A 21,399-nucleotide genomic window follows, 5' to 3' on the forward strand; every position below is an offset into this window, starting at 1 on the left:
GATGCTATAGCATGTAATTGAAATGTTCTCATCTGGAATTTTGGCTAAGAGGCCTCTGTGTTGCATGACTGCTTTTCTCTCTCGCTTTTCCTGTTTTATTTCCCTCTTATGAAAACAAAAAATTATCTCAGAAACCAAGATATGGAATGTGGTGTCAAACTAGCTCTGGTTGCTGTGTGGGCTTGTGAAAACATTGGTCCAGTCAGTGCAAAATCCTGAACACCAAAAAAAAAGAAGAAAAATCTTTCATCTAAAAACAGCTTGAAAGCACAGACAGAAAAACGAAGGAGGCAGACGGATCGATAGCTCGTGAACGCTCATGATAATTCTGATCTCCTTCTAACAACTAGCAGCACTTTTCCATTCCAGGAAGACTTCAGCCCGTATTGATGTGCACACATAAAGAGAGGCATCGATATCAATAGTCAGTGAGAGAGGCACTTCTTCTTACTATACTAGATGTACAGGGTCGCGACTTCACAACAGTTTGATCTCCTTCCTGTTTGAAGAATTCCGAAAATAAACAACAAATAATGTTAAATGCAAAGTTTTTTTTTCGGCATCTTTGTAATAATTGTTGCGAGATACTATATTTGCACCTTCATTTTTCTGCAATATTGAAAACTTCCTTCAATTCAAGAACTTTCACACCAGAATCGCCTGTCTCACATGGGAAGATGTACAGGACAGCAAGTTCTAAATGGAACTGAAACCTTTGTTTGATTGCATCTCATTTGTTTGATTCGACTTAAATTAGGCCCTTAACTTTAAACACAATCATTTTGATTTTTGTTTTAACTAGAAGATAGAATAGAATATTTACGTACAAAGGCTAAAAAAAAAATTCTCAAGAAAGAAAATGTAAGATGGAATACATTTGCAAATTTCTAAATTTTCACCTAAAGATTTTTTTTTAAAGTGGTTCCTCTGACCAACTTTCTCAATGCGGTGACTAAATTTCCTCTTGACAATGTCTGATAAACCCATGGATAAATCCAGATGAAATGTGTGGGGTCCTGGTTACAGTCTGCAGCTCTATTGCTCCTCTCTGTGGTCACATACATGAAACACAATGTGGTAAACACTATCAGCTGTCACATGGAAAAAAAAACTTCATTTCCCAGATGTCCATTACTTGTTGTTTGACTGCCTCCAAAATAAAATCATGAATAGTGTCTAGTTTTTAGAGATGGAATGCCTTATTAAGCTATGAGAGAAAACCATTGACAACAACAACTACAAAAAAAAATACATTTGTAGTAAGTTTATAATCTAGGAGCAGAAAAATAATCTTAGTAAAAAAAAAAAAGTCTAACAGTATGCATAATGTTCATGAAGGATGGATAGATGGGTGACTGAAGCTATAGCTATTTTATTTTCTTTAATTCACCAACTCTGGACAAGAGGTCTATTTGCAGACCCATGGAGAAACGGAGCTCCACCGGAAATACGAAATTTCTTCTTCGTTTTTTTTTTGCTGGCGGCGATCACCCAGCGTTTCTTCTTCTTTTTGTTTTACTCTCACTCTGGAGCCCGGTTGGCCCTCCCCCGGTTGGCCCTCCCCTCCCTTCTCGGTCGACCCAGTGACAAATCAGAAAGTCCCAGCTGCAACCAGCGGGCTCGCTCGGTCTAGTCTGTTCGCTGTTAAGCTCGTGCACGAGTCACTGGAGATACCGAAGCTGTCAGGTACAAGATGAGGCTGCTGCCAGTCGTTGTTACATTGCTATTAACGGTGGGGATCGCCTACTATGTTTACATCCCGTTGCCCGATGCCATCCAGGAGCCCTGGAAGTTGATGATGCTGGACGCTGGATTCCGGACAGCGTCGCACCTGGTAAGAAAGGAGGAGGAGGGGGGAGATAAATCCTGGTCCATGACATGTGCTGCAGGTTGTCAGAGGACTGCATCAAAAGCAGGTGGATGCAGCAAATCTAGCTATGGGCTCATGAGCTGATCTGACACTTTTCTGTGCACACATTTCCTTTTTACATCTTAACAAAATAATATGGGATGTGGTTGAAAAATAATATAACAATTTAAAATAAAATGTTAGTTGCACGTAGCCTACTGTAAGTTTGGAGCAGCTCCTACAATGGTGACATTGATAAAAAAAGGTACACGCCTCATAACCTGTCACACAGTAACACACCTACTCTGTGCAGACATGGACTCTGACCCACACCTACTTAAATCAAGTGTTGAATTATATTAACCCTGAAATACCCACCAGTACGTGTTTCTGTTGCTGAGGTTATGTGGGGTAGTTGTTGCATCATATGTGTATGTATTTTCAGCAATGCTTTTTCAGTAAAGCAGTTATGACATGTACAATGATAAGCAGAGGCATCCAGAGGCACCATGTCCAACAACCTGCACTGTTACTGATTGTAGGTTATGTGTAGTGTAGTCTACAGAGCCTTCCCTTCACCAGATTGTGTTTTCACGCTTGTGTCCGTAAAAGCTCTTTAGCAACAGCATGGTGAAATGTACAAAGAGCTTTTTCAGGACATTTAACATGGATTTCGCAACGGTCTTGCCTTTTTTCATGGTGCAAATAATCTGTTGCAATGAAGCACCAAAGAGTTTATTCTGGGCCTGTGTGAAGACAGTGAATGCAGCAGCCTCACCTTTGTTCCACAAATGTATAAATGGCACTGTAGGTGAAAAGTAATGATATCATATCAGTTATTGCCACACTATGGCTGAGTGCACCCAGTGAGTTTGGAGATTAATGTGCTACTTACTTATACAGAAGGACCTTTGTTTGTGCCAAAGCAAATAATGATATTCTTTATCAGTCAATTAATATTTCATTTGATATTTCTTTGCCATAAAAGTTAGTGGAAAAGATAAGGTAAAATTGCGTCTTATGAGTGAACAGGTCTGCCATTTTAATTTATATGTTTTGGATGAAAAATCTATTTATTACAAATGAAACAGTCCACAGCATCTAGCTTGAGTATGATGTTCTGCAGAAAAAGAAAATCTGAAATTGTTTTAAACAGTACTGAGAGGAATTATTGTTTGTTTTCCTTTTCTGCAGCTGACATGAAGTGTAAGCATGTGGTCACAACATATAATAAATATAGCAACTTACTTTCTAAAACTCTCGTGTCTAAAGTTAAGTCTGGATGATAGAATAGAATAAATTGCAACTTTGTTTTCCACCAGGGCTGATAATTGCAGCTCACCGAAACATAAAAAAATATATTAAAATGATTTATACTTTCAGTGAGTGATAGCCTACAGGTTTAAACATGTGGAAGAGAGAGCATTGGCAACCGAAAAAGGGTTGGATTGGCCAAACTTTGAAATATTGCCAGTTTGGTGGAATAATGATAGAACCGAACTTGGTATGACACTTATAGTGTAAGTATTACACGTCTCATAGTATCTGTCTGGTGCTGCCAAACAGCTGTGTCTGCTGGCCTTGGTTAACCCGACTATTGAGACAGCCTGAGATGTTTCTGTGGAAGAGGGCAGACACACAGTAACACAGGACAAAGGTTACTCATTGAGACATAGTTGTGTCTCAAGTCCCCCAAGAGATTAATGCAATTTTGTCTTTTTCCTAAATTCCAACCTGCTGTTTTTTAACTATTTGCCCTAATAATGCCCTTCATTCCCCCTGCTCACCTTCTCTGTGTTCAGGCCTCTCTGAAGGCTTGGCTGGGCTTTGACCATTACATCCACACTATCAGGCAGGTCACAGAGTTCTCTGATAGAATGATGGCGAGTGGTGGTTCAGAGGCCGGCGCTGGTGTCGTGCCCGGAGTGAAAGTCAGCGACGTGGAATTCGAAGGCATCCCGGTCCGTGTTTATGAGCCCCCGGCCGGAGGGGAGGGACACCTGAGGAGAGGGCTGATGTTCTTCCATGGTGGAGGATGGGCCCTCAGCAGTGCCAGTGAGTATATGGACTTTATATGGACTTTCTCGTAGCTACTTAAAGTAGCTACGAGGAACTTTCCGTTTCTGTTGATTCTAGCGGCACCTTTGGACAAAAGCGGTCGTATTTTTTTTACGACACCAGCGCCCAATCGTGTGCTGGCAGGAACGTGTATTTGTTTAGGAAGCGAGTGAAAGAGAGAACACAAATGCAAATCGTTTTGTCAAAGTTCGTGGGAGAACGGGCTCTTGCAAAGGCAAATATAATAACTATATAAAAATAGCGTTTTCATCGCTGATGGTCTCATTTGCTTTTACAGGTCATTTATGATCATCTGTAGGAATATGAGACTGTTATATAAAGATTTAAAAGTTCCTCGAAGGAGGTTTAAGTAGAATGTGGGAATTTTATTTGGGAATACAGTAAAGTAAATTCATAGAAAATGTAAACCAAATAATAGCATTTTATTTCGTCTAACTTTTCCACACTTGTCCATTTTCTTGCTCTTCCCCAGAGAAGGGGGCATATGATCATATCAACCGGATGCTGTCAGACGAACTCAACACTGTGGTGGTCTCCGTTGAGTAAGTGTGTCTCCTACTGATCTAGTTTCTGTTTCCACATTTTTCTGTTTATACACACCGAAATCAACTGCTGCCACAGATCTACACTCAGACAGGCGATAAAGCCACAGAGATTACCCTCCTGACAAATGCACTGATCTTCATATGTGTTCATGTGCCGCCAATGTCTGCATAGCTATCGCATGTATCCAGAGGTGCACTTCCCAATGCCATTTTTCGACTGCCTCGCCGCTGCCAAGCACTTCCTGTCCCCAGAGGTTCTGGCCAAGTATGCAATTGACCCTGAGCGAGTGGCTGTGTCAGGTGACAGTGCTGGAGGCAACCTGGCTGCTGCCGTCTCTCAGGAGGTACGTAAGCGAATGATCTTCTGTAGGAATGTCGTGTAACAGATTTCCTGTCGATCAAGAGATTCATTAGGCTGTGTTAAATGTCATATTTTTTTTCAGATTTCCATAGATGATACGGCGAGCGTGAAATTCAGCGTCCAGGCGTTGATCTACCCAGTTCTCCAGGCTCTGGACTTCAACACGCCCTCCTACTTGCAGAACAAGGATATACCCATCCTCAAACGGAGCCTCATGGTGCGCTTCTGGCTGCAGTACCTCAATGCCGACCTCTCCCTGCACTCTCACGTCACGGCCAACAACCACAGCTCCTTAGACCACTCTAACATCACCCCGGAACTGAGGGCGCGGCTAGACTGGAGCGTCCTGCTGCCGCCCAAACACAAGAAGAGCTACAGTCCTGTAATCGTGGAGAAAGGTTCACAGGAGGAGCCAGCGAAGGAGATACCGGGCCTGCTGAACGTGAGGGCTTCACCGCTGTTAGCAGCACCAGAGGTTTTGGCCAAATGCCCCCGGGCATACATCCTAACCTGTGAGTATGACGTGCTTAGGGATGACGGCATGATGTACGCACGCCGCCTACAGGACGCAGGCGTCACGGTTACCAACGACCACTACGAAGACGGCTTCCACGGATGTTTTAGCTTTCTGGCCTGGCCAATGGACTTTGATGTAGGGAAAAGGGCAGTCAGAGGCTACTTCAACTGGCTGCAGAGCAACTTGTAAGAGTCTGCATGTGTGTGTGTGTGTGTGTCTTCAAGTGAGTGAGAGTGTCTTCATGGGTGCATGCATGTGTGTTTTGACGGATACAAATGCACTAGTCCTTGCTCTATGAATCACAGACTTGCTAAGGGCTTTTACATCTGCTAAGTTAAGGGCCCTTATGTATGTCTAAAGTCAGCAGAGAAGGGCAACTGTTTTAACATTAACATGGCTAACTGTGACCAGCTAACAAAAGATAAAGCATAAAAACAATTGACATCACAACAACAAGCTTTCCACAAATGGTAAAAATGAATAAGCTGCTTTCACTGTGTGTCCATTTTCCTCTAACCAACACGAGGTTAACATTTGGGCCTTTTAGAGAAATGGAACTATTGAATGGATTGTCTTGAAATTTGACACACAAGCACATGTTTATGTGCCTAAATGTTCAACCAGAGCCACAATCGGGTCCGAATTTCTGTCCGAAACTTTATTTATAAGGAATTTACGGAAGCAATAATTTGGCATTATTCTATGAAAATTTGGTCATAACACATTGTTACAAAAGCTTGTTTCCCTATTATGTTCATTATCTTGTGATCTTGAAAAAACTGCTTAATGTTTTTGGAAATAACATGTTCATTCATGATGATGATCATTTCATTGAAAAAGTTGATTGCAAGCACGGCCATTCTTGACTTCCCTTAATTTCATCACCACATACTGTAACTGCCAAACTAATGATATTCCCATCAGCCTCAGCTGTACTTTGTGTTTTGTGCTAATCATCAGATATTCGCTTGCTAACATGCTAAACTGAGCATTTTACTATTGTCATTGTGAGCGTGTGAGCATGCCATTTAGCTTAAAGCACCGCTGTGCCTGAATACAGCTAGCATGGCTGTAGACTTTTGTCCTAGGAAAATGTTCACGTTACACACAGGACAGGTAACAATTGTAACAAATACTGTGTCTTTTTGAATATATATTCTCCACGCAACAGATCAAGGCACACTGCTTTGTAAACATAGTTAACACCTACCTTGCGCTCCCTGCACTAGGCCTACAAGAAGGCAACCTCTTCCCTGATGATGATGGCACTTGACAATCACTAACATAATGCACCTTTCCTTAAGTTACATTACATTTGTATTGTGTTCTCACAGGACATTCTATGTATCTGAACATCACCTCAGTTTACTATGAATGAAATGTTTTGTGTTTTAATTCGCTAAATAAGGATAGTACTTATTAAACATGAATGGATCACTAAAGTTGTAAGTTCACTTGTCAAAAATGGCTACCAAGGTTTTTTGTCAGATGTCTTCTTGTACAGACCCACTCCTAAAATGTTTTAAAAGTAACATGCAGGACATCTGAGTTACACCACTTGCTTTCCAAGGTGTATGTTATTAAACTGAATAATCTGCAAGGGCTTCAAATGATGTCATTTTACTTCTAAATGGAATTTTCACATATTTTGCGCATTTCATGTGGGATTGAAATTCCTCCTTTGTCTCTGCTCTGCCAAACACTGTTTTGATTTATGAAGGAGCTGATGAAGAGCGTCAATAAAGAAACATGAAGTCATACATTGTTTTGTTTATTTCCCACTTGTGGTGCCCAACGTGAGTCAAATGTTATTTTGTAACTAGGTGAGTTTTTTTGTGTTAATGGCTTCATTGTACCTTAATTGGTGACATTGTTATGTCCCACAATGCCTTTCAACAACCCTCACAGTAAAAGTGTGAATGTTGTACCTTTACTGTACCTGGAGGGTGTGTGTTTGACTGAGGTGACTTTGCCTTTTGTATGTGACCTGTTGTTGGTTACATATTGAGGTGGTTTTTGGTCATATAGGATGGTTAAGTGGGCCTTGTAAAAAGTAGAGAAAGTACATTATTTTTTTTTTAATTTTATATTTAAAATTCAGCTGCAATTGGTGAACAGGAAGAAAATGCCTAAAAATTATTCTATAAGTAATGCGTTGATCAAGCGCTGTTGTTCATTTCTTAACTCATTCAGGTAACATGGGAAACATTTATAACAACTGTTGAGTTACAACAGAAAGTGTAAACATTTTAACGTCAACATGATTTTTGCATGTCCTCAGTTATTATAATCCATCTTTTGAGACGTATTAACTATTCTGTTTATGCTTTCAAAACTACAGTACTAAAAAAAGTAATCAAAGATTTTGAAAAGTTGTCAATGGGTTAGGATAGGAAGCGATAGTTTTCCTTCAGGTTTAACTTAAACACATACAAACTTCACATATAAATACATGAATAGAATGTTTTTTTTGATGACACAGCTGCATAACAGATAATTCATGTTGCATGTGTACTCTGCTATTACCATTGAAATGCATAGACCCCCAAGGTTTTCACATCTGCACCAGCTATCAGTCATTTTCAAGACCAGACATGCTTTTGTTTTTACGAGAATGCGTTTCTGGGTCACTTGCCCTATAGCAGTAACAATAATCAATGCAACACCCCCCTCTAATGGACTGAGAACAACATGAACCTTGAACACACATCTGGAAATGAGTTACATCCATGTGATACGAGTGGTGGAATATATCAAAATATATTTCTTTTATGCTACATTTACCTGACCTGCTAAAGTTACCAGTTGTTTTTTACATAGACAACACATGATCATTTAATAAAATATGACACATCCTTATAAATTCACTGATCTTAAAATAAAACACATTGTAACAAAACAGTTATGGGGGCTTTTATCTGCCTGTCAAATAATTAATTAACAAATAATTTAATTAACAAATTCAGGACTTTGATTTATAATTAAGTATTTTATTAAATGATTGTATTGATACTAGCTAAGTAAGTACATTTTAGTTCAATAAAGGATCTCTTTTGTTATTACCTTGGGACAATAATTATAACTACAACCCTAAGACTGTAACCCTAACCCTACTTTTAGATTTGGTTGGTTTAGTGTCTTTTGGCTGATATACCTGGTTGAATAACATAAAACAAAATGAAAGATTGTGAGTTAAATATGAACCTGTGTGTACTGGCTCCGTTTCTATGCCAGCAGCACAATCACATGTTACAGCCGGTTTCCGATCAAGGAAACACCCTTCCACTAGACACACACCGACTAATTCACTGTTAACTGTCTATGTGCATTGTGCTGTTGTAGCATTTGTTTTATAAATGAGACAATGAGCAGCTGTAGTGCTCAGGGGGAATTTAGGGAGATTCCATGACTTTAGCGAGGCCAACGTTGGGAGGAGAAGCCTCAAGGGGGAGTGAAAAAGAGGGAGTGGAGGACAGAGGGGGGGTGGTTGGAGCTCGATCTGTTCTTTAAATCCATTATTATGTCTTTTGGATTTTTTTCAAACAGCTTTTATTTCTAAAGAAGCAGCAGCTCTCCAAAAGCATTACTGTTTTTCAACTGTGCGGGTAACTGATTTCAGATTTGTGGGTTTGGTTCACTGAGTTTTCACAACAATTTCACAGTTATGTAAATGTTTTACACAGAGACAGAAGTTTTGGGTGAATTTGCAGTGAATCAAAGTCATGTTCCGATTTCAGTGGTTTGAAGTTACATCTCCTTTTCCATTAAATCAAACCCTGCCAGCCCTGATACTGTTTGTGTTCAGGATTTCTTCAGCAATAGCTCATTAATGTATCAAAATTCTTTAGGATTTCACCTTTAACCTTTCTATATCTATCAGCTTTTATGGTTACAATTACGGTTATGGTCACAGGAAATTATGAATGTATGTTATCTCTTACTGCTCGTTAATTGATCTTGTTGATATCACAGCTGGAGGAAAAAACTAAACTAAATTATTAAATGAATAAAAACACAACAAAAATAGCCCACACACATACCCCCATAAAACTGCCACTTGTCCCATTTACTCGTTTGGAGTAGTTTAGTTTTAATATTAGACCTACAACGGCATATAGGTAATAAGTGAACTTTAGAGCCACTGGTAGGCAGATTTTGATACTTTTGGACAGGGCCAGGCTAGCTAGTCTTTATGCCAAGCTAACATAACCTAACCAGCTTCTGGCTTTTGCAAAGTAGCAATCATCACACTTAACTCTCAACATAAAAAGCTGTTTTTCCCCAAAAATGTTTAACTATTCCTTTCAGGTTTAAGATGCTGTATGTGGACATGTCCGACAGAGGTCAAAGGTCACTTAGCTGACTGGACTTAAAAGTAAGTCATTACAACAGCTTGCCGGGAAAGACGCTAATGAAAATGTTTCACCATAGTTTTCATATGACTAATTTCTGCAATAATTCCAGGCACACACTTTCTGTGTGTGTGTGTGTGTGTGTGTGTGTGTGTGTGTGTGTGTGTGTGTGTGTGTGTGTGTGTGTGCGCGCCATGGGACTGAAGACAGGCATGTCTCTCAGGGTGTCATCTTCCCTGCCCTTGGGCCAGACAGTCTTGAGATATCACTCATCACCACCTCCCCTAATACTTCTCTCTCTCTGACAAGCCTGGGAATTCACTCACCTAAGGGAACACAGGACTCTCTTATCACGTTATCTTCCACATTTTTGAGATTTGAATCGGTAAAGGAAACTAACTAAACACTTATTTTTTCCCCTGTTGGTGTTGTTATTACTTTTTGCACCAACATTTTCCGTTTAATCTGGCACGGTACCACCTGCCTCGATTGATCATTACGGTTTCTGTGTGTGTCCGTGTGATTGTGTTCCACGTGCTTTAACCCTACGGCTTTAACACAGGGGTCTGATTGTGTGTGTTTGGGGGGGTGGGGGGGGGTCGTGCACATCAGGAGTTGTGTCTGCGCTCACTTCCTCCCACTGACAATGGAGCAGGGATTAGAGGTGAAGGAATGAAAGTGTAGGAATCACTCAAGGTTAGGTCCTGCAGATTTCAACGACTCCCCTGTGACAAATCCTACTCAGGGCTACACTGAAGCACTAACAATGGCGGGTCATTTTGGCACTTATCGGCTAGCATTCTTTCAGATCACTTCACAATAGCAGGAAAGAGAAGGGAAAAAAGTCCCTTTTTCATCTCACCCTCAGATGCCGATTATCTTCTGGCCCAAAACTTTCATGCAGTGATGCCGCCTTTATGTGCTCCACCACCCAAGCTTTGACATCTGATTGTTGACTGTCACACAGATACAACTCAAGGTACATTCAGGTACTTTTTGTCACGACATAACAAAATTGGTAATTGACAAAAGCTGTTCAGAGATAGTTCAATACTGTGCTGAGTCATGAGTGAAGAGTTAAAGGTCACACATAATGCTCATTTTCGTGGTCAAAGTTGTTATTTGGGTTCCTACTAGAAACTGTTCCCATGAAGTAGTGTCCAAAAAAAACTTTCATATTTCTCACAGCGCCATTGCTGAATCTTCTCTTTTCGGCCTCTGTCTGAAACGCTCTGTTTTTGAGTCTGTCTCTTTGAGGCCCGCTTTCCAAAAAAGTCCAGTCTGGCCCAGAATATAAATTGTGGGGTACCTCGGGGTGTGCCCTTAGGTGCTCTTGGGGACGTTTTTGTCCTTTCGCACTTTTTTAACGCTCTTTTTTGTCTATAACTTTGGCTGTGCTTATGTTAACTGAAATATTTTTGGCCAGGGATTTTTTTTTCTCAAATATTTTGTTTATTTCTACTCAGCAACTTTGTACCATCTATTATAAAGGCTGTACACTTTTTTGTTCCTCTCAGCTCCCTAAGGACGTTTTTGTCCCCTATTGACTCCCATTCAAAATGGCCTTTTTTCACCAATTTGATCCTGCTGTCATTACAGCATAAAATATTTTTTTCAATGATTTTATGCTTTCATCCTAGACACAAAGCATCAAAATTTATCATTTTCAACACCATCAAAATTTTTAGCCATTTCCCTATATTTGGCATAGGGTTGAATTACAAGCAATTTTCCAGGTTGTCGGTCCTGCCCCCCACAGTGCAATAGAAAAAAAAATTCAACCTAAATGGTGTGAGTGTGATGGAAGGGATGTTAGTGTGTGGTGCGTATGTGTGTATTGAGAAAATATAGTGTGTGTGTTTGTGTACACACAGCCAAACTTTACAAACTCAAACGTGTATGGAAAAAATGGCCCAATTTAAACTTTATTTTTTCAAACCATAGCCATGATGACAAACACATGTAAATTTGATGATATTAGGCAATAATCTAACACTTAAGACACCAAAACTGCTTTTTTAGCCCTATCTAGCTCAATCATTTCTTTTCTCCATTTTTTTTTCGAGGATCAAATATGCTCCCTAAAACCATTTTTGTACTTTTTTAAGTTGCAGGCCTAAACATAAGAAATATGAGAAATTAATGGAAAGTGTGGATCCATATGGATACCTTAGGGTTGTGTCTGTGTGTGTGTTGTGAAATTACTGTGTGTGTATGTGTGTGTGTCTTTGTGCGCATGCATATGTATGCAGCTGTAATGTGCAATTTGTGGGTTTTCAGGTGGCTGCAGGTTTACTTTGTTACTTTGTTGACATCATCAAAGAAACTGGAATTAAAAGGTCAAAAGCAACTAACAATGAATTAATATTTGATATGTATGTAAAGAGGTCAAGTGGGATAAAAGGTTTTAAAAAAAAAAGTAGAAAAAAATATTACTGTATAATGTGTTTAGGGCAGTTTATAGGGAGGTCATGAGAGGGAGTATTTATTTGCATCTGTGACTGCACAAATACTAAACATGTATCAAAAGCAGTTTTATTGCAAATCATTAACATATCCTAGAGTCTAATTATCCCACTCAAAAAAATCCACTTTGCATCTATTATATGAGACATTTTTCAATTATTGTGTTTTTTTTAAATAAAAATGGCTCACGTCATCACATAAGCTTGCATGTAAAGGGTTAAAAGCAATTACAAATGAATGAATATTTGATATGTATGTGAAGAGGTCAAGTGGGATAAAAGGTTTGTAAAAAAAAAAAGTAGAAAAAAATATTAATGTATAATGTTTTTATGGCAGTTTATAGGGAGAGGACGTTTTTGTCCTCTAAGGTCATGAGAGGGAGTATTTATTTGCATCTGTGACTGCACAAATACTAAACATATATCAAAAGCAGTTTTATTGCAAATCATTAACATATCCTAGAGTCTAATTATCCCACTCAAAAAAATCCACTTTGCATCTATTATATGAGAAATTTTTCAATTATTGTGTTTTTTTTAAATAAAAATGGCTCACGTCATCACATAAGCATGCATGTAAAGGGTTAAAAGCAATTACAAATGAATGAATATTTGATATGTATGTGAAGAGGTCAAGTGGGATAAAAGGTTTGTAAAAAAAAAAGTAGAAAAAAATATTAATGTATAATGTTTTATGGCAGTTTATAGGGAGAGGACGTTTTTGTCCTCTAAGGTAACCAAGGCGTAGTAAAAGTTAACACAGGTGGATGTAAATTAGGTTTGTAATGAGGGGTGTCGCTTCTCACCTTATGACATCATTGAAGATCAAATATGTCCTGTATTTGATTGTTTCCAGGGCCTCCTCTTCAACCAATAGGGTTGTTTTACTATGGCTCCAAATTTGTGAAGTCATAACAACAATTTAAAAGAATGGATTGTGTTACTTGCAGGGTGTAATAATTAAATGAACACCCACTGTCAGATCATGTCTGATGTTGAAGACAGATGGGATTATTTTGCCTCGTTTCCACCGAGTAGAGCGGGTCGGATCAGAGCGGCTCAGAGCGGGACAGCTCACTTTTAAGAATCTCGGTGTTGTTTCCACCGCGGACCCTACCCTTACTGGTAGGGCGGGGTTTAGGCTGGACTGCGATAGCCGCCGCCAGAATGTGGGTTAAACTATCGGGCTGTGGAACAACTGTGGTCAAGCCAGCGGTCTCTCGTTTTCGCTTGGTCAAGCCAGCCGCTTCTTTATTTATTCCCCCCGTGTTGTTGTGAGCACAGAGACGGCTCGGTGCAAGTTGCAACTGATAGAGACAGTGAGAGAACGCTGGCTGCGGCAGCTACGTGACATCGTAGCAGTGGGACACAGTGTAGCCAACTGATTCATTTAATGACGAGGAAAAACACCACACAATAAACAGTGCCGCGCTCACAAGCCAGCGATCTCTCGTTTTTGCTTGGTCAAACCAGCCGTTTCTTTATTTATTCCCCCCGTGTTGTTGTGAGCGTGTATTTACTAGCCTACTATGGCGAAAACACACAAGAGACGGCTCGGTGCAAGTTGCAACTGATAGAGACGGTGAGAACAGCGCTGGCTGCGGCAGCTACGTGACTAGTGGGACACAGTTAGGCCTTTCACACCAAAATGAACCAAGAGTCAGTTCCAGGCTGGTGTTGGGGTCAGTTCAAAACTGGTTACAGCCTTATCCCAGTTATGAACCGGTTGGTTTCACATCGACCGGAGACAGCCATGGAGCCGGCAAGAGAGCAACGTCATGACGTCACTGTAAACGTGTGTGTACGTCACCCGACGCCGCTGCTCTTGTGGCTAACGCTAAAGCTACCGCTAGCTTTAAGCACAACAACAGCGGCGAATACGTCTTATTTTTACACTTGTTGGCTCTCGCTTTGCTTTCATAAGCAAACAGGACCCATACAGCGTATTCTCGCCGGTCAATTTGATCGCTACGTTCGGTAATTATGTTATGTTTACGTCTCGTAGTAGCGGTGTTTTTAAATATGGCGGGCATGAGGTTTGAGTTGCTCTGGTTGGTCAGGATAATCCCTCCCCCAACCGTTCGCGCAAGCAGTTCTTATCAAACCCTGCTCAATCCTGGGGTATGAGTTCCCCCGGTTTTTACGGCCCGGAGCAGGCTCTCTGGCGGTGTGAAACCAAAACACTGGCTCTAACTCCGAACAAGCCCAGAACTAGCTCCGATTTTGCGGCGGTGTGAAAGGCCTAACAGTAACCAACTGATTAATTTATTGATGAGGAAAAACACCACACAATAAACATTGCTGTGCTCACATTTTCGCCGATACAAGACTCTCTTCACTCTTGCCGAGATGACTACACATGGCGGAAATGACTATTTCGACCAATCAAATGACGGCTCCGCCGTTTCGGCCCGCTTTCAGGCGGCTAGTACCCCTACGGAGGAGTACTGAGATCGGGAGCGGCTCAGAGCGGTTAGGTGCGCTTAAACCGTACCCTACCCAACTTTTGGCAAATGAAAAGCCAAACTTCCCGGACCGAACCGCTCCGATCCGACCCGCTCTACTCGGTGGAAACGAGGCATTTGAGTGGAACAAAGTTGCTTTGGACTATACAGAAAAGGAGTAAACAAAGTGACACACTGTAGGACGATCGCCTTGTAGTAGCATCTGCTACACATAACGGCAGGATTTGACACATTCAAACGTCTGCCGTGTTCTAAACAGGGCGGAAAACGGATCTACCTTTTCTATCTGTGCCTATTCAAAGCACTCACAAACAATCTGTCTTGCTTTCCGTTTGGTAACTTTCTGTTTATATTTACATTAAGACCTGAAGGATGTGAGGATTTTTTGTATCGGCATCTTAATTAAGTTAAACATGCTTAGTGTCCTTTTTAAAAAATTAAACCAAATGTCCTTTAAGCCCTCAGGAAAAAAAGCTAATTGTTGTGAACATATAACTCCGTAAGAAAAGGGAAACCTCCTGCATCACCTGATAGAGAGAGTGTGAAGATATGAAAGTAGAAAGTTCCAGAACAGCTACCAAACGGACCTGGAAGTGAAATGTAAAAAGGAATGTGAGTAATAAAAGAAACATTTGAAATTTCACAACATTTTCTTACCCAATGATATTCATTGTTCTACTTTATCGTGTTTCAAATATTGTACAAGTTATGGTTCTTGTTGTATGAATTGTTGTTTTATTGTAAAGTACTTTGTAACCTTTGATTTAAAAGCTACCATATACATAGTTAATATTGGTGTTATCTTTTACTATTATCTCATTTTCTGATCTGTCATATTCATGCAGCCCTAAAGTGGCTCTTGATTTGGCCCTACATGGGCTCTCATGCTTAAAAGTTTCCACCATTCCCACAGCACTTGAAGGGGTCATGAAGTTGCATGTGCAGTATTAAAAAAACTACAAACAGTGACATATTGAGGCTGTTGTAATCCTCCATTCCTCCTCTCTCTCTGTTTCTCTCTCACACACTCTGCTCCACCTACCTTCAAACTGCTGCTGATTCCCTCCCTCTCTCTCTCCCTCCACAGTAGAAATGCAGCAGAGCTTGATCTGACTTGTCCTCGCTTTCTGAAAGTGTCTTTCTCTTTCACAGCTCCTCTCAACTTGCTTGGGTATATACAACAACCCTCGCGCCGTGACATGGCCATTTCTGTGTCTCTCCAGTGTCTCGGGCTCATCACACTCGCGGCAATCCTTCTCCAGGCCATCGCTGTTGCCGTCAGCTTTATGTACTTCAACAAAGTCCTGAACACGGTAAGCTACGCGTTTTGTCTTCCCCATGCGCATGGCCGATAGCGCCAATCTGACTACGCTGCAACTGACTGACACCTATTTAGGAGTTGACCACAGAGCTTTATGACGAATTTAACACTTATTTTTGACACAATGTCACTGTTTAGTAGGCAACTGAAGACGTTATTTAGACTATATTTAAGTGATTTGAATATTCTTCAAGGTTGAAAAAGTTCAGGATAAGGCAAATAGGCTACTGGAGAAGTTTTTTTATTGGGTGATATGAGGCAAAGAGAAATGACCCAGTTATGTGAGAATTTCTGCCATTCTAACGCCGGACAATGCGAAAGGAGAAAGTTGGCAGAGTAGATAACAGAAAAACAATGGTAGGAAATGAGACCAGTTGGACTCATGGGGCTGTGAAGGTGTGACACTCCTAAAGCAACACGTTTCAGGCTCCAGTAGAAAGTGTCTGCCAAGTAGAAACAATATGCTTTTCCCAAAAAGCAGATAGATCCCAATGCTGAGCTCTGATTGGCTGTGGTCACAGAGGGGAAATACACCCACCTCACCGAATGTAACACCTTTGACCACTTGCGTGTTAATTGCATATCAATGCGCCAATTGGCATCCACCTGTATCACCGAGGGTATGGAAGATTATTAAGGCCAAGGTTAAGAGAAAAAAAAATTACGCCGTTTTTTTCATTATGCATTTTGAAAAAAGAAAAGTTTGAAAAGTCGATAAAAAAATCAGACTGTCGATACAAAGTCGAAATTCAGTTTCATGAATAAAGTCCAAATTTCGGGAATAAACACATAGGTCTACACAATATGATGAAATAATCGTTGTGGCCCCTTGACATTTTGTGTCTTTTGCTGACAGATGCAGGAGAGTTTCTCCCGGAGTAGCGTGTCCTGTCTGATTAACGCAAATCTGCACTCCGACGGTAAAGATTCATCGGACGACAAGAAGAGCGACCCCTGCTGGCAAGTCACGCAACAGCTCCACTACCACATAGAGAAGGTTTTTTTTCAATTATTGTTTTTAATGTAACTTAACTTATGTGTGCAAAAGAAAAAAAAACTATCTGGTTCAATTTTATTTCATTTTTTTCTGTGTAGCCTTCTATCCACAATGTTGCAGAATGTTTACGAAATTTGACTTTGTTTGTACATCACATGCAGCAACACTACATTGCAGACAGCACAGAATAGAACTGGGAAAAGTGATGCAAGTCCTCATCATTTGTAAATGAGGCCCAGCTCAAGTTGCCCAAATGTGAATATACTGCAATGACAGGCCCAGTAGATGACATATTTGTTGACCCAGAGGGAGGACTGGATGATTCATGGTTGACAAGGTCCCTGCTGTATTCCTCTAGTGTTGTTTACTTAGAGCTAAAGATACTTAAAAATGTACGATAACCGAAGGGGACTACATACTTTAAGTGGCCGCCTCCCCCCCTTCACTCTCTCTTTTCATGGACTGTTTTTCTTTCCGTCTCTGAGTGTTTTTCTTTTCTTCCAGACGATGGCTGACAGATTCCAGAAGGAGATATCCACTGCTATGAGAGGTGAGGACAATGCCCTTATTGACTATCAATTACTACTAATAGGAGGAGGAAGTATGTATTTTCCCACAAAAAAAGAATCCTGCTTGTGATTTATTTTTAATTTTTAATTTCTTAATTGTATCTTGTTTTTACAGAGAAGCTGACTGGAGTGATGCCTATCCTGAACCCTGGGGTGAGAGGGGTCCCTCTTCCTAAAGTGGCTGCCCATGTGACCGGTGTCATCTCGTCCACACAGCCTCCAACAGCAGAAGGTGAGGATCCCGCCATAGTAGTGTAGATAGGAAACATCCAGTATGCACATCAGTATATGTTTCAAATTAAAACCTAGAAAGTGTCATTAACACACCGCTCAACGTACCTGCGAGCACTGTGTTGCCTCACCCAAATGCGCTCCTGGGTCAGAGTTGAGGAATGTCCCTCAAGGCTTCCTGTGCCGGTGTCATATTGAGTTACATCTTTGCACCTACATGTCTGTCTGGACCTGCAGATGTGCAGCTGCTTTAATCCTCGTCAAAGTGTCCTGTAGATGTCTTTTTTGACTTTGTAGTGTCTCAATACCTCCCTGTCCGGTTATTAGACAGACATGTAGCGTGTCTTCAGAAATTCCAGGTGTCAAGCATTCCTTACCTTATCTTTCAGATTTATTTGGCATTAGACAGAGCGTTAACATGAAAGGGGGGAAAAAATCCAAGATATGTGTGATAAGCCGCTACACACATCCATAACAACAGCCTTAGTTTGAATCTTTTCGGCCCTAAGATGTTTATTTTATCACCAAAAACCGGGAAACACACATTGCCTATTTGGAGGGAAAAGAACCTCTCCCCTAGTCATTAATTCAAGTTACTTTAATTGCAGTCAATATTATAAGTAGGCTCAACCATTTAAATTAGTTTTTGAATGATTCAGGGAACTCAGTTGCTCTTACCAGACCATAATAGTTTTTGTTTAAATGGAGTCTAGCCCCAGTTACAAATACATTTGCTTTGACTCCATTTAATTTGTTTTAAGCTAAGTTTTTGTTTCTAGAGAAATAATCAAAACGCTGTACTATGAGAAAACTATGATATGTTATCACTCATCGTCAACTGTTTTTGGAGGGGGGTGGTGGGGTTCAGGGGTGATGTCTGCCAAGATGTCTTTTCTGATATTACCACTGGAGGATGCCAAAGTCAAAGTTTTTCTAATTCTACACTAAAAGGCTTTAAAGAAGCAGTCTGGTAAATGTTCTTAGACTTTCTTATTGCAAAATGACAAAACAACAAACTGATCCCACAAACAAGTATATATCATATTCTTCTGCTGCCATAGTTATCCAAAAACTTCTTAAAACTATACATGCATGGGCTACCTCACTTCACTAAGTGACATGTTTCTTCATTTTAATAAACCTGGGAACTGTAGTTTATTTTGAGTTGATCTGACATGCACACGACCTAAGTACTCATTAGAGGATCAAATCTATATTAATCTGCCGCAAAAAGTAGTCCCAAGTTGATGCATTTACTGCTATTTACTCATGCGTCATGCAGAGTTTGCTGTAAAACACATGAGCCCACAGGTTTTTCTAAAAATTAAAGTACATATTCGTGACAGGTTCGTAAAGATTTATGTCTATAATGGGAAGTAAAGTCCAGAACCATAGCAGAATATGACGAAGGACAAACACGTTTGCTGGGTTTTGGTAGTTTTTTCATGGATTTGTTGCGACAAGACAAATATAAACTTCAAAATATATGGACTTTGCTGTCCGTAAGGAATTCATTTCTGAAAGTCGTAAAACTAAAAGGTCGGATGACCTTCATTCTTAACAAAAATACACATCCCTCAGGGAAGCTTGATCCCATCTGCTCCTTCTAATGTTCTTTCTTTCTTTTCTTTTTTACTGTTGTCAATGATGTTAATAATCTGCTGGTCTGTGAGCACATCTGTACCTTATTTACAGACTCATTCTCCTCAACATTTGTTTCTCATTTGAATTTCGGTGACTGTTTATACTCGGCAACACTCCACCCTGTGATCTCAAATGATCTTACATCATAGTGAAAGGCCTTAATTCCTTGTGTGTCCTATTTTTCTTGCTTGTTTGTGTTGCGGTTGCAGGCTCGCGCAGCAGCAGGGGCTACCTGGGGGAGCGAATCAGAGCGTGGGAGGGTCAGAGAGGTCTGTCCTTCCTCCAGAACATGGAGCTGAGAGGAGGAGAGCTGCTGGTGCCCAGAGCAGGACTCTACTACATCTATGCCCAGACCTACTTCAGGCTGCCCTCTACGGAGGAGACAGAGGGGGAGGCCTATGAGGAGGAAGAAGCACAGCTGGTCCAGTATATCTACAAGAAGGTTAGGCTAGTATTAACATATTATACAGTAAGCACTATGCCTACTCATTTTAATAGTAGCTTTAGGTTATTTCAGCTGTATACAAGAATTGAATGTACTTTTTTTTATTTAGAAAAAAGGAAACAATTCCCACAAAAACAGATGCAGGATGGATGACATCGCTGTACATGTTGTTGTTATAAAAACTCCTACATTTGCACATTTCTCCAATAGACATGAGAAACAATAAGTCTCCTTGAAACTTCTCCCACCGCCTCTGTATCAAATTAAAATACATCTACAATGAATGCTTTATACTAATACAATGTACGATTTAATGCTTATGAAATTTATGAAAGTTTTGATCTTTTTTTATGTTATACAGATGAGTTCTTACCCTGTGCCCATCCTGCTGATGAAGTCGTCTCGCAGTGCATGCTGGCCTCGTGGGCAGGAGCCCGGCCTCTTCTCCCTGCATCAGGCCGGCACTGCCTTCCTCCAGCCCGCAGACCGTCTCTTCATCACCGTTAGCAATGCCAGTGCAATGGAGATGGACGGCAGGGCCAGCTACTTTGGGGCTTTCCTAGTGGGCTAAGGAGAGGACACCTTGGGAATACCTCGGATGAATTGATATACAGAGTTAACCCAAATGCTAGGGGGTTTGCTTGATAATATGAGCGGCTGTCTCAGAGTTCAGGATCGGGAGGAGAATGGACTTTGAGGGAGGGGTGCAAAGCGCTCGAGAACACAGGCCAGCAGGGATATGATCAAACTGAGCTGCAAGTGGAGGATTCTCACCGGCCCAAAATAGCTAGGAAAAAGAGCCATTTGCTGTGTGTATTACTCCAGCAGTGACTAATGCTTTGGTCACCCACTGTTTAACCTGACACAGGTTATTGTCTTAAAAAGCTGGACTGTACTGAATGACAGAGCAAGCATGGATTATTTGGGGCATTGCGAGGCATTTGGTGCTCACATGTATGAAAGACATCTCTTGAAGAGAATGAGCTGTTTTGCCTGCAGGTATAATAGAAGAGTTGTCATTCCAAGGGGAAAAGATTGTGCTGGCGGACACATGAATAAGGAGTATCAACAAAAGCCAACATTTGAATTTCCTCCGTGCAATGTCTTGAATTGATGTGTGGTGTGACATAGACCGTAATGTTCCTAAAGAAAATAATTGTTCTACAATGAATGAATGACTGATACATTTTTGACTTTTACACTTATGCTACAATATACAGTTGATACCAATCCAGATTTCCTTTAGCGCTTGTTAAATTAATTTACAAATGGTTGTTATACAGATTCAATGTAATACTACCTAACATTTCCCTAGTAACAAGGCAAACTTACACACCATGAAGCCATGCATAATTGTATGGTTTACGGTTCACAGACAAAATGTCTTAACGATTGATTATATGAATTTGTCATCTAGCGCCACCATGAGGTTGACGTGTGGTTTTGAGATAAATGTCTCAACAATTTTTGGATAAATATTTATGAAATCCAGTTCATTTCATTTAATTAATCGGGTCAAAATGTTTTTTTTCCAATGCCTTGATGACAAAAGATTATTC

The 21,399-nt window shown here is 40.5% G+C and overlaps 2 protein-coding genes across 2 annotated transcripts; both read left to right on the forward strand.

Moving 5' to 3' along the window:
• Window positions 1-1,642: 1,642 nt before the first annotated feature.
• On the forward strand, window positions 1,643-7,090 carry nceh1a (neutral cholesterol ester hydrolase 1a). The gene is made up of 5 exons (XM_080041783.1): window positions 1,643-1,834; window positions 3,652-3,904; window positions 4,401-4,470; window positions 4,646-4,817; window positions 4,917-7,090. Exons 1-5 carry the CDS (start codon window positions 1,694-1,696, stop codon window positions 5,538-5,540), a joined length of 1,260 nt encoding a protein of 419 aa, XP_079897909.1. The 5' UTR covers window positions 1,643-1,693; the 3' UTR covers window positions 5,541-7,090.
• An 8,570-nt stretch (window positions 7,091-15,660) lies between these two features.
• Window positions 15,661-21,269, forward strand: LOC307262276 (tumor necrosis factor ligand superfamily member 10-like). Its single transcript, XM_080043107.1, has 6 exons — window positions 15,661-15,946; window positions 16,811-16,951; window positions 17,456-17,501; window positions 17,636-17,752; window positions 19,605-19,837; window positions 20,202-21,269. The coding sequence occupies exons 1-6, from the start codon at window positions 15,833-15,835 to the stop codon at window positions 20,409-20,411; spliced, it is 861 nt and encodes a 286-aa protein (XP_079899233.1). The 5' UTR covers window positions 15,661-15,832; the 3' UTR covers window positions 20,412-21,269.
• The last annotated feature ends 130 nt before the right edge of the window (window positions 21,270-21,399 follow it).

The sequence above is a fragment of the Ammodytes marinus genome, assembly GCF_949987685.1.
Source record: "Ammodytes marinus genome assembly, chromosome: 15".
Lineage (NCBI taxonomy): Eukaryota > Metazoa > Chordata > Actinopteri > Uranoscopiformes > Ammodytidae > Ammodytes > Ammodytes marinus.

Bases quoted from the DNA above. Each gene is read 5' to 3' on its own strand.
- nceh1a (XM_080041783.1), top strand. From the start codon at position 1,694: ATGAGGCTGCTGCCAGTCGTTGTTACATTGCTATTAACGGTGGGGATC. The intron at 4,471-4,645 runs GTAAGTGTGTCT...ATGTCTGCATAG, and splicing joins ACTGTGGTGGTCTCCGTTGA to CTATCGCATGTATCCAGAGG. The intron at 4,818-4,916 runs GTACGTAAGCGA...ATTTTTTTTCAG, and splicing joins CTGCTGCCGTCTCTCAGGAG to ATTTCCATAGATGATACGGC.
- LOC307262276 (XM_080043107.1), top strand. From the start codon at position 15,833: ATGGCCATTTCTGTGTCTCTCCAGTGTCTCGGGCTCATCACACTCGCG. The intron at 15,947-16,810 runs GTAAGCTACGCG...TTTTGCTGACAG, and splicing joins TCAACAAAGTCCTGAACACG to ATGCAGGAGAGTTTCTCCCG. The intron at 16,952-17,455 runs GTTTTTTTTCAA...CTTTTCTTCCAG, and splicing joins TCCACTACCACATAGAGAAG to ACGATGGCTGACAGATTCCA.